Source organism: Oratosquilla oratoria, chromosome 29 (genome assembly GCF_046742065.1).
Source record: "Oratosquilla oratoria isolate Oo_2021 chromosome 29, ASM4674206v1, whole genome shotgun sequence".
Lineage (NCBI taxonomy): Eukaryota > Metazoa > Arthropoda > Malacostraca > Stomatopoda > Squillidae > Oratosquilla > Oratosquilla oratoria.
In genome coordinates, this window is record NC_134805.1 from 31,135,291 (window position 1) to 31,147,790 (window position 12,500).

Consider the following 12,500-nt stretch of genomic DNA (forward strand, 5'->3'; position numbering starts at 1 on the left):
CTCTTTCTGAGAACGTCATCACACTGGGCGATTTTCCTCCGACTCCTGGACCAGATTTGCAGCCCGTAGCTTTCGGGAAGGAATCTGATATGCCGGAGGAATAATATTTTTCCTCCAGCACATCAAATAATATTCTATGTATTCTTGTTAAGAAGCCAAAATAGTTTGCCATTGTGATTTTACGGCGGAAAGAGTTCTGGAGGTGGGCGGTATCGCCGATTAATCGGAGGTTGGGGGAAAACTAGCTCAGTGTGATAACCTTATCCTCCTCTGCCTTTCTACCTTATCCTGTCTTCCACCGTGTTATCATTTCCTCTTGTCGCTGTTGTTGTTTTGGGCTGTATTTTACCTGTGCTTTCATCCGTGCTATATTTTTACGAACATTTCGTGTGTTTTTTCTTTCTGTCAAGACAAAGAATATATTTCTAGACCTGAAGTTCAAATTGCAGTGAGGTCGCGGGATGACCAGGAAAAAGAAGAGAAAAAAGACAGAGGAAAGTAAGAAAGAAAGAAAGAAAAGAAACAAGAAAAAAGAAAGATAAAGAAAGAAAGAGAAAGAAAAAAGGAAAGTAAAAGAAAGGTAAAAGAAAGAAAAAGGTAATAAAAGAAGGAAAGAAAGATCGAAAGAAGGAAAGAAAGAAGGAAAGTAAAAGAAAGGTAAAAGAAAGAAAGAAAGAAAGAAAGATAGAAAAAAGAAAGAAGAAAGAAAGAAAAGAAAGAAAAAAGAAAGAAAGAAAGAAAGAGAGGAAGGAAGAAAGAAAGAAAACAAAGAAAGTAAGAAAGAAAAAAAGAAAGAAGGAAAGAAAGAAAAAGAAAGAAAAAAGAAAGAAAGAAAGAAAAAGAAAGTAAAAAGAAAGAAGAAAGAAAGAAAGAAAGAAAGAAAGAAAGAAAGAAAGAAAGAAAAATAAAGAGAGAAAGAAAGAAAGAAAGAAAGAAAGAAAGAAAAAGAAAGAGAGAGAGAGAGAGAGAGAGAGAGAGAGAGAGAGAGAGAGAGAAAAGTTCAGTAGTAATGGCACTACAATGTCCAACATTAGTTGAAGCAATAGATGGTTTGAGTCACTTAGCCATGATGACATTACATTTTGGATTAAGACCGAAAAATTCTGGAGACCACAGCTCTAACACAACTCAACCCCTCTTCTTTCATTTCTCCACAAAGTAACGACAGCCAAGGGACCTTGCCAGGATAGAGTAATCAAACCATCTTTTCTTTTTAATGTTCTGTCTCCTTCTCTATCTCTCTTTCTCTCTGTCTCTCTCCTCTATCTCTTTCTGCCTCTGTCTGTCTCTCTCTGTCTCTTCCGTTTGTCTATCTCCCTCTATATCTGTCTCTGTCTCTTTACTTCGCTATCTCTCTCTGTCTCTCTCTCTGTATGTCTCTCTCTTTCTCTGTCCTTCTCTTTACTTCGCTATCTCTCTCTGTCTCTCTTTCTCTGTATATCTCTCTCTCTTTCTCTCTCTGTCCTTCTCTTTCTCTACTTCTCTCTCCTTCTCTCTCTGTACCGAATAAAATGGTTTGTCATTAATTAGAACAGAATAACTATAGAGATTCATCGTATACTGTATGAGAGATCATATTATTTTGTTATCGAACATGAATTCCTCATCTGTTCTTCCTGTCGTTAGGCGATTTTATTAACCTAAAGGAAACCCTCTAGACCACAAGGATCTGTTCACACTAACGGTTTGAAGCGTGTTAAACCGTGCGGAAACCGCGGCGGTACCGCATACTCAAAGAAAAATTGCGCGTTTGTGTGTGAACGCCTCCATTTTACGTACACTGCTAAAAAAAAAATACGGCGGTTGAAGTTGCTAGTGTGAACAAGGCCTTATAAAAGTTTTGTATGTTTGTTTGTTCTATCGTTCAGACGATTTTATTAATGTAACCGTCGGTGTACTGTGTTAATATTAAAACATATGGCCTTGTTCACACTAGCGGTTTCAACCATGGCGGTTCAAGTACTGTGTAAGTCAATGGAGGCGTTCACACACAACCCCGTAGTTTTTCCTTGACTATGCGGTACCGTCACGGTTACCGCATGGTTCACACCGTTAGTGTGGACAGGGCCGCCACGGTTTTCGCGCGGTTCGAACCATTAGTGTGAACAGGTCTTTAAAGGGTGACTATATACGTCAACCCCGCTCACGAGGTTATCTCTCAGAGAAGCATTGGTCACAACGGAAGCTTGAGAATGTATAAACTCATTAAGCTGAATTAACATGGAAATGATATAAATGTTCTAATTAAGCTACTGTACTATTTGTGTTTAATCATCTTCCTTAGATTGAATACATTAACACAGAGGAGAGTCCTTATTTCCCATAAATGTAAAGTCATTTAATTTTCATGACAGGATTGTATTTCCAAGAGACAAGTTCATTTCATTTCATCTCATTTCATCTTAATTCATTTCATCTCTTCTGATGCTTTATGTCGTTACATTTTAGTCTATTTTGATATCTTGTTTTTTAATGTCGTGTTTCATTTTTATTTTGTTCGTTTCATTTCATTTTATTCGTTTCTATATCATGGTATCTTATTTTATTATAATCTATTTTGATTTATCTTATTTTGTTTTATCTGCTCTAATAGTAATAATATAGTAGTAGTAGTAGTAGAAGTAGTAGAAGTAGTATTAGTGGTAGTAGTAGTAGTAGTAGTAGTAGTAGTAGTAGTAGTAGTAGTAGTAGTAGTAGTAGTAGTAGTAGTAGTAGTAGTAGTAGTAGTAGTAATAGTAGTAGCAGAAGTAGTAGTAGTAGTAGCAGAAGTAGTAGTAGTAGTAGTAATAATAGTAGTCTAATATTTCATTAATTTTATTCTATTCTATTTCATTGTATCTTATTTTATTATAATCTATAATGATTTATCTTATTTTGTTTTATCTGCTCTAATAATCTAATCTAATCTGATTCTATCTTATCTAACTTCATCTCATGCACTGACTTAGATGCTTGTTTATCTATATGCAAGACTAAGAGGCACCGAGCAGAACTCTGTGATGAGTGGGGGTCCCGCCTCACCGCTTCTCGCCACACAAATCTGGGACAATGCCGCTGCATTTCAAGCCCAGGCGGCTATAGACGTCGGGCCCCGCCTGAACAAATGGCCTCTTGCCCTCGAGGCGTCTCGTCTTTACAAACTCGAGATAGTTATAGAAAGAGGAGAGTTTTCTCCTTCTGGACACGATCGTTTTCAGTCATAGTTTGTCCTGTTTGGGTTTGTGTGACGTCACAGAATAGAAAATGGGAAGCTAGGATGGAATTGAAATTAAAAATGTAAATGAAAAAGAATGATGAAATAATTATATATACATCAATGGGAATTTACTAGCGTGCCAAGAAAATCACCAGACTTTTATAACTTATAACATTATCTTCAACACCTATTATTTTATCTATTTATTTTTTGTTTTGCAATGTTCGCTGCCTTCGACAACGCATCAAGATATTTACATCATCTAGCTTTAGCCAAGGCCAGAGACTTTCTTCCATTACATTTACTTATACCGGAGATGAACAGAATAGATTCGCCAGAGATATAAAAATCTAGCACTTGGTACACAAAGGACTATGTGTAACAATGAGAACAATTGTGCTAACCAAACCTTTATCTGTAAATTGTCTTAATTTTATTGAGTTGATACCATTAAACCCCATACTATAAATGGGCTCCACACAATGAATATCATTGCGCAATATTCCGTATTGCACAATATTATTGACGTTGTAGTGATGGTATTGAAGAGGCGCACGTGTTTGGTTTGTACATTTGATGTCTTCAATACATTGTGTAATTCTTAAATACCATCCCTATACCGCCAACAATATTGCACAATACGGGAATATTGCGCAATAATATTGATCGTGTACTGGCTTAGTCTACACGTCTATTGCTTGTCCTGACCGCCGTCTCTTCTTTGTTTGCAGGTGTGTGTGACCATCATCGAGGCTCGGCAGCTGGCGGGGCTGAACATGGACCCCGTGGTGTGCGTCCAAGTCGGGGACATGAAGAAGTACACTTCGGTGAAGGAATCCACGAACTGCCCCTACTACAACGAGGTACTGTAGACGTTACCTGAGCTTTGGTGTTATCTTCGTCCAAATATTTTATCTCTGTCTTTCCTTCCATCCCTCTCTCTCTCTTTATCTACCTTACTCTTACCCTCCCTCCTTCCCTCCTTCTCTTCCTCTCTCCTTCCCTCGTTGTTACCCTCCCTAATTCTTACCCTTCCTCCCTCTTTCCCTTCCCTCTTTTTCCCTCCCTCTCTCTTTTTCCTACCCCTGTCTTTCCCTCCCTCTCTCTTTCCCTCTCTCCCTCTTTCCTTCTCTCTCTCTTTCCTTCCCTCTCTCTTTCCTCCCTCCCTCTTCCCCTCCCTCCCTCTTTCCCTCCCTCTCTCTCTCCCTCCCTCTTTCCCTCCCTCTCTCTTTCCCTTCCTCCCTTTTTCCCTCCCCCTCTCTTTCTTTCCCTCCCCTTCCTCTCTTTTTCCCTCCCTCTCTCTTTCCCTCCTTCCCTCTTTCCCTCCCTCTCTCTTTCCCTCCCTCTCTCTTTCCTTCCCTCCCTCTTTTCCTCCCTTCCTTTTTCCCTCCCTTTATTTTTCCTTCCCCACTCTTTCCCTCCCTCCGCCCCTCCCTCTTTCCTTCCCTCTCCCTTACCCTTCCTCTTTCTTTCCCTCCTTTTTTTACCTCTCTCTCTCTCTCTCTCTCTCTCTCTCTATTTCCCTTAATATCTCTCTCTCTCCTTCGTTCCCTCCCTTTCCCTTCCTCTCTTTCCCTCTATGCCTCTCTCTCTCTCTCTCTCTCTCTCTCTCTCTCTCTCTCTCTCTCTCTCTCTCTCTCTCTCTCTCTCTCTCTCTCTCTCTCTCTCTCTCTCTCTCTCTCTCTCCCTCCCTTCCTCTCTCTCCCTCTTCCTCTCTCTCTCTCTCTCTCTCTCTCTCTCTCTCTCTCTCTCTCTCTCTCTCTCTCTCTCTCTCTCTCTCTCTCTCTCTCTCTCTCTCTCTCTCTCTCTCTCTCTCTCTCTCTCTCGCTCGTTCGCTCTCGCTCTCTCTCTCTTTCCTCCCCACCTCTATCTCTCTCTTTCCTCCCCACCTCTGTCTCTATCTCTCTATCTGCCAGACTCTTTATTATTTGTCTGTCTCTATACAGTATTTGTCTGTCTCTCTATATGTCTGTATCTCTGTCTGTCTCTTTATCAGTCTGTCTCTCTATCTGCCTGGCTCTCTATCTGTCTGTCTCCCTCTCTGACTGTCTCTCTCTCTGTCTGTCTCCCTCTCTGTCTGTCTCTTTATATATCTCTCTGTCTGTCTGTCTCTCTATCTGTCTGCTTCTCTATCTGTTTCTTTCTCTATCTGTCTGTCTCTCTATCTGTCTGTCTCTCTATCTGTCTGTCTCTCTATCTGTCTGTCTCTCTATCTGTCTGTCTCTCAATATGTCTGTCTCTCAATCTGTCTGTCTCTCAATATGTCTGTCTCTCTGTCTGTATGTCTGTTTCTCTCTATCTCCCTCCCTCTCTCCATCCTTCTCTTTTCCCCTCTCTCTCCCTCCCTCCCACTCTCCCTCCTTCCTTCCCTCCCTCCCTCTCTCCCTCCCTCTCTCCATCCGTCCTTCGTTCCTTATCCCCCCTCCCCCCTCCCCCGCTCTCTCTCTTTTGAACGAGGTACTGATCTCGTTCCTGAAACTTTAGTGCCGTTTCTGTCCAACGAAGGTCATCTGACCAAGTAATAATGTCTCTGGTGATGGACATTAATTATCGTTGTGTTTTCATTTTGCCTTTGTACTCTACTGGTATGGGATTCATTATGGTCATAAAGAACTGTTTTTTTTTTATTCGTAAGCTTTAAAGGAGGTTTTATTTGACCGTGTTATGTGCGTGATCGTTGTTGTACCCTGTTTTTCTTAAAAGATATTTTTTGGCTAGGTGTTCATTCCACTTACTTTGTGTATGTGTGTGTGTGTGTGTGTGTGTGTGTGTGTGTGTGTGTGTGTGTGTGTGTGTGTGTGTGTGTGTGTGTGTGTGTGTGTGTGTGTGTGTGTATGTCCTATCTCTCTCTCTCTCTCTCTCTCTCTCTCTCTCTCTCTCTCTCTCTCTCTCTCTCTCTCTCTCTCTCTCTCTCTCTCTCTCTCTCTCTCTCCTTCTCCCACCCCACCCCCCACACCCCAGACACCTCCATTTCTTCTTCCCCCCGGTGAGAGTTTGTTTTAATGTGTGGGAGGCACGTGCCGCATCCTCGGATCTCTTTTTAATAGAACAAAAGTGGACATATATCCATCTGAGGGCCGCTAGTTGGCATTAGGCGGCTCGTTTCCATTTCCCCCTTTCTTTCCCGGGGTGTTGTCCACGCAAACACGGAATCTGTGTGCGTGGGTGGTTTTGTCAGGCTGCGGCAGAGGAGACAGAGAGCTTCCATAAACAGAATGTCACGGCTTTTGTTCATGGTTTGTCTTTTCAACATTTCCTCCTCCCCTCCTCCCCTCCTCCCCCCCTTTTTTTATGTTGCCATTTATTTATTCATTTTTACTTTTGTTGATTTATTTGTCTATTTCTTATGTATTTATTTAGTATTTTTTTTGTTTATTATTAGGTTTGTCTTTTCAACATTTCCTCCTCCCCTCCTCCCCCCCCCCTTTTTTTTATGTTGCCATTTATTTATTCATTTTTACTTTTGTTGATTTATTTGTCTATTTCTTATGTATTTATTTAGTATTTTTTTGTTTATTATTAGGTTTGTCTTTTCAACATTTCCTTCTCGCCCCCCGGCCCTTTTTGGTGTCTATTTATGTACGTGTTTATTTATTCATTTTTGTTTTTGTTTACTTATTTGTATATTTTTTATGTATTTATATTTTGTATATTTATTTGTTCATTTGTTATTTGTTTACATATTTATTTGTCTATTCATTTAGTAATTTATATATTCATTTATGCAACTAATTTATTCAGTTATTTGTTTAGTTATTTAATTATTCATTTATTAGCCGAGGTGGTTGGTATACGAATAAACAGTCTTTTCTTTATGTCACAAGTATTCACTTTTTTCTATATCTGATAAATCAATTAGTTCTGGAAACCATAAATCATAGAAAAAATTATTTACTTTCTACAACACCCCAAAAGTATTTCTACTTCTCGAAGTGACATTGCTCATTTCGGTTCGTCTTAGCCTAAGCGTAAACTGAGACGCAGGCGACACAGGCGACGCAGCACAGGGCAAAGGCAGACTTCCTGTTACTGAATTGAAGTACAGTTTGAACTTCTCTCTCACGTGAAATACTGAGGTAGTATACGTAGAAGCGTTTTAGTTGAGAGAGAAGTTCAAAATGTATTTCAGTTCAACAACAAGAAGTCTAACTTTTCTGCGTCACCTATGTCGCCTGCGTCGCCTATGTCGCCTGCGTCACCTATGTCGCCTGCGTCACCTATGTCGCCTGCGTCACCTATGTCGCCTGCGTCACCTATGTCGCCTGCGTCGCCTATGTCGCCTGCGTCGCCTATGTCGCCTGCGTCGCCTATGTCGCCTGCGTCGCCTATGTTGCCTGCGTCTCAGTTTACAGTTAGGCTGTTTCACCAGTCCTAGCCAACGCTTTCTACCATTACAAAGTAGAATCTTACCACCTTTTTAACTATAATCTTGAAAATAATTGGTAGATTTTATAGATAAGCCAATAAACTAGATAAGCTGAATTAGGAATCTAGTTAAAAAAGAAAACTACTTTCAGTAGAAAGCGTTTGACAGACCTGCCGAAGGGTTTAGAAATAAGGCCCTAAGACTTCTAGCAAGCTTTCAGTAGGCCCTGATTTTCTTTTTCTTTTCTAACGTTTTCAGAAGAGAGTAAGGCTAATTTTATTTCTAACAAATATCTGCCGAAAGGTTTAAAAGTACGGCCCTAAGGCTTATAGCAAGCTTTCAGTAGGTCCTGATTTTTTTTCTTTTTTGAACGTTTTCAGAAAGGAGTCTAAATTCATTTCTAACAAATATCTGCCGAAAGGTTTAAAAGTACGGCCCTAAGGCTTCTAGCAAGCTTTCAGTAGGTCCTGATTTTTTTTTTTTTTTTAACGTTTTCAGAAGACAGTAAGTCTAATTTTATTTGTGACAAATATCTGCCGAAAGGTTTAAAAGTAAGGACCTAAGACTTACAGCAAGCTTTCAGTAGGTCTTGATTTTTTTTTTTTTTTTAACGTGTCCAGAAGTGAACCTAATTTTATTTCTGACAAACATCTGCCGAGAGGTTTAAAAATATGGCTCTAAGACTTCTAGCAAGCTTTCAGTAGGTCCTGATTTTTTTTTTCTTTTTTTTTTTTTACGTTTTCAGAAAGGAGTGAGTCTAATTTTATTTCTGACAAATGACTCCCGCTTTCTTGATTATGTATTCAGTCGTCAGCGCTGGCATTCATATATCTTCCAAAATGCTTTGCCACGCCAGACGCCCTCCGACAAGATTAAAGACATGTCCTAATATCGCGAGTCCCCAAAAAAGGACAAGTTTTCTTCGTTGAGGGATAGTGTTAGTCTTAACTCTTTTTATTTCATGCATACTAAGAGAGTATAATAAATGAATAAATGGCTGAATAGATTAATTGGTTGGTTAATTAATTAGTCAATTAACTAATTAGATAACAATTATATGAAGAAATGAATAAATAAGTAAATAAATAAAATTAATAAAAAATAAAAATATGTAATTAGATAGATATATTAATAAGCAAATATTGATAAATAGATAGATACATTAACAAATACGTAAACACATAGATGAATAAATAAGTAAATAAAAAGAGACACAAAGAATCAATGTTCCTACAGGACCACTCACCCTGAAAGCCTTTTCTCTCAGCTACCGCAAAGGCGGCGATATCACACTGGGCAATTTTTCCTCCGACAGTTGGAGCAGATTTGGATCCTGCAGCTTTCGGGAAGAAATCTAATATGCTGGAGGGAAATGATTTTCCTCCATCATATCAAATTGCATTTTATGTAAATTGTAGAGAAAACAAAATAGTTTTCTATGTAAATTTTAGAGAAAACAAAATAGTTTTCTATAGTGATTTTACGGCGGAATTTTTTCTTCAGGTGGCCGGTAATGCCGATGAAGCGGAGGTTGTAGGAAAAAATGCACAGTGTGATAGCCCCTTAAAACACATGAAATATAATATAATGTATGATAATGGCGCGAGATTATACACTAGGACAGAGGCGCTGGTAAACTACAGTCCCGAACAACAACAGCAACAAAAACAACAACAAAAACAAAAACAACAATAATAACAACAAAAATAACAACAACAAGAATAACAACAACAATAACAACAACAAAAACAACAACAAAAACAACAACAACAGCAACAACAACAACAACAACAACAACAACAACAACAACAACAACGACAACAACACTGAGTGTTTCACCCTTGGATCTGAATTTGTTCCATACATCTGATTGCTTCTTACGGTAAAGGTTGAGGTGACGGCGGCACTTACCTTGCCGCCCGCGAGTTGGACCAAGGGCATGGTTTATTAAACTCCATACTACAAAGTCCTCGTTAAGGTGCACCGTACTGGCCTCCTAATATGGAAAGTTCACGATGTTAAACCGAAACACATCATATTTTATTTTATTCTATTTTTTATTGTTATTTGTTATTACTATTATCATCATTATTATTATTATCATTATTATTTCTATGAAGAAGGGGAGTGCTTTTATGATTCTAAACCCCTCCACGCTCACGACGTAATGGCTCGTCCACTTTCATTACCGCAAAGTTTATGAATAGTCATGTCCGTGCTTGTTGTTCGCGCGGTAAAAAGAAAATATATACACACGCACGCACGCACGCACACACACACACACACACACACACACACACACACACACACACACATACATACATACATACATACATACATACATACACATACACATATACACACACACACACACATATATATATATATATATATATATATATATATATATATATATGTGTGTGTGTGTGTGTGTGTGTGTGTGTGTGTGTGTGTGTGTGTGTGTGTGTGTGTGTGTGTGTGTGTGTGTGTGTGTGTGTGTGTGTGTGCGAGATAAACATTACCTTTGCGCCAGTTTTTCTAAGCTGTCGACAGCGATAAAAAAATATATATACAATACGAGATAAACATTACTTTTTCAGCACATCTTTTTAAGCAGTCGAAACAACTGTTAGTTTTCATACGAATTCGATTAGCATCTACGCTCATGTCAAGTTTTACACGAGTGTTTAGACTGACGTCCTTTTGTACCCGAATCGGTTTTGGTATTTTCTTTTTTCTTTTCCATGTGAATTGAGTGTTTGCAACCTTTTTTGCTGATACATCGACTCGGTGAGACCAAATATTGACTCCAGGTTTCAGAGGATAATTGAATGAAACATTATGTTTTGAGCTTCAGAAGAGTCAATTTTTATCAGGGTAAAATTTCCTTGGGGGATGAGGAGAGGAAGTATGTATGAGAAATTATTTGACGCAGCCCGAAGGGATTTCTCCCCGTCTTCTCCTTTTCTGCATGAGAAGACGGAGAGGGGGGGATCGTCGAATTAACCCATTCAACTCCGATGACAAGATGTCTTGTCATTTGGTCAAATAAAACAAAAAATCATAATAAAACAACAAAATGTTTGATGATCAAACAGCACCAGAAAAATATGACGTCGTCAGTCCTCCTCCTCGAGGAGGAGGACTGACGACGTCATATTTTTCTGGTGCTGTTTGATCATCAAACATTTTGTTGTTTTATTATGATTTTTTGTTTTATTTGACCAAATGACAAGACATCTTGTCATCGGAGTTGAATGGGTTAATGAAGCGGCCTTGCTGTGGATGTGCTGTGTCTTGCGACACTGCTTCTGACCCAGGGCAGTGGACAGGATGCAGGGATGACCCGTCATCCATGAGGTGCCAAGATGAGAGTAAGGGAGGAGGGTGGAGAGGAGTGGAATATGTAGGGGATGGAATGGGTGGGAGTGGTTTCTATGCCTTTTTCTTTTTGGCTACCCCCCGTGTAAGGGGGAAAAAGCCTTTGGTATATGTATGTATGTAAAATTTCCTTGAGTGAATGAGATCGTTTGCTGATCGACGGAGTAAAAAGTGTTATCATTATTATATATTTTTTCCCACATCCGGCCTAGTTATGGACCAAAAGGTCTCCTGTCGGCATGCTCCGCTTTTGTAATCTTTTGTTATAAGGAAGTTGACTGAGGTCAACTTAACGTTTCTTCCTTCTGTGGTGCTCCGTGGGATGATAGAAATAGATAATAGAAATAGAAGTAAAATTAAATCAAATAAGAAATAAAAAAATAGATAGAATATTCAAAGAATAGAAATATCATTCCTTAGGCCAGAATAAAGTCAGTTAGATTTGTCACAGCAATCACGAAGGATTGTATACTAACCTTTCTCTGTTTTAGATTATACTGAAAAAGAAAAAATACACTTTGTATCAATTAATCCCCCCCCCTCTCTCTCTCTCTCTCTCTCCCTCTCCCTCCCTCTCCCTCTCCCTCTCCCTCCCCCCCCCCATTGGATACCGTGTCGATCTCATGAGCAAGTGGTCGTGAGTTCGATTCCCGGGACCCGTTGTGTGTTTCTTGCGTTGGTTCTCGACAGCCTTGGCCAGGTGGGGAGGCAGCCTATACATCGGTCTTAAAAAAAAAAAAAAAAAAAAAAAAAAAAAAAAAAAAAAAAAAAAAAAAAAAAAAAAAAAAAAAAAAAAAAAAAAAAAAAAAAAAAAAAAAAAAAAAAGCGGCTTGACGCAACTAACAAGGCTTTCCCTCCCAGACGTTTATCACTTTCCACTTCGTGCAAGTGAGATGGTGAATTTAATCTTGCTTCTTTCTCCAGGCGATGTGATCCCCACATTTCATCCTGAATAACATTAAATGCCATACAGTGGAAAAAATGTAGTCCATAACAAGGTTGGAATCAGACAAAAAAGAATAAAAGTGTAAATAATTAGACAAGTAATAATTGAGGCAATAATAATCCAAGCAGATAAAAGGCTCCCAAACGGGGTAAACAAACACATGATTAGGGGAAGATTGAACAAAAACAATACTAAAAACGGATCTTCTCGAACTGAGCCTAACACAACAACTTATAATCATTAATCTCATATTTCTCGTACTATACCCAACGTTCCATCTGACACGATAAGCATAGACAGTGATTTAGCATTCTTCGATTCTCCCTTTACTATTTTGATGCAAATCTAAGAGTTAGCTTCTTAATTATCAAGAGACTATAGAACAAATCACTCATAACAGCGACGTAATTCGAACAGTCAGAATTACGTCGCTGTTATGAGTGATTTGTTCTATAATAGTCACAACGTCGATGGGAATAAGCTTCGTTATTGTCTTGTTCTCTTGCGCCGTTTGGGTCTCGTAGAAAACGGGCCTCAGAAGAACTGTAGATTTCAGTCGGCCGAGGTCGATTGTTTGAATTACGTCGCTATTATGAATGACTTGTTGTATA

General features: G+C 39.1%; 1 protein-coding gene across 2 annotated transcripts in view; it reads left to right on the forward strand.

Moving 5' to 3' along the window:
- LOC143040696 (otoferlin-like) overlaps positions 1–12,500 on the forward strand; it is a 373,948-nt gene that overhangs the window by 165,065 nt on the left and 196,383 nt on the right. For both annotated transcript variants that reach the window (XM_076212016.1, XM_076212017.1), the window contains exon 4: positions 3,928–4,059. In XM_076212016.1, the coding sequence (XP_076068131.1) occupies positions 3,928–4,059 (132 nt within the window). The remainder of the gene's footprint in view (positions 1–3,927; positions 4,060–12,500) is intronic.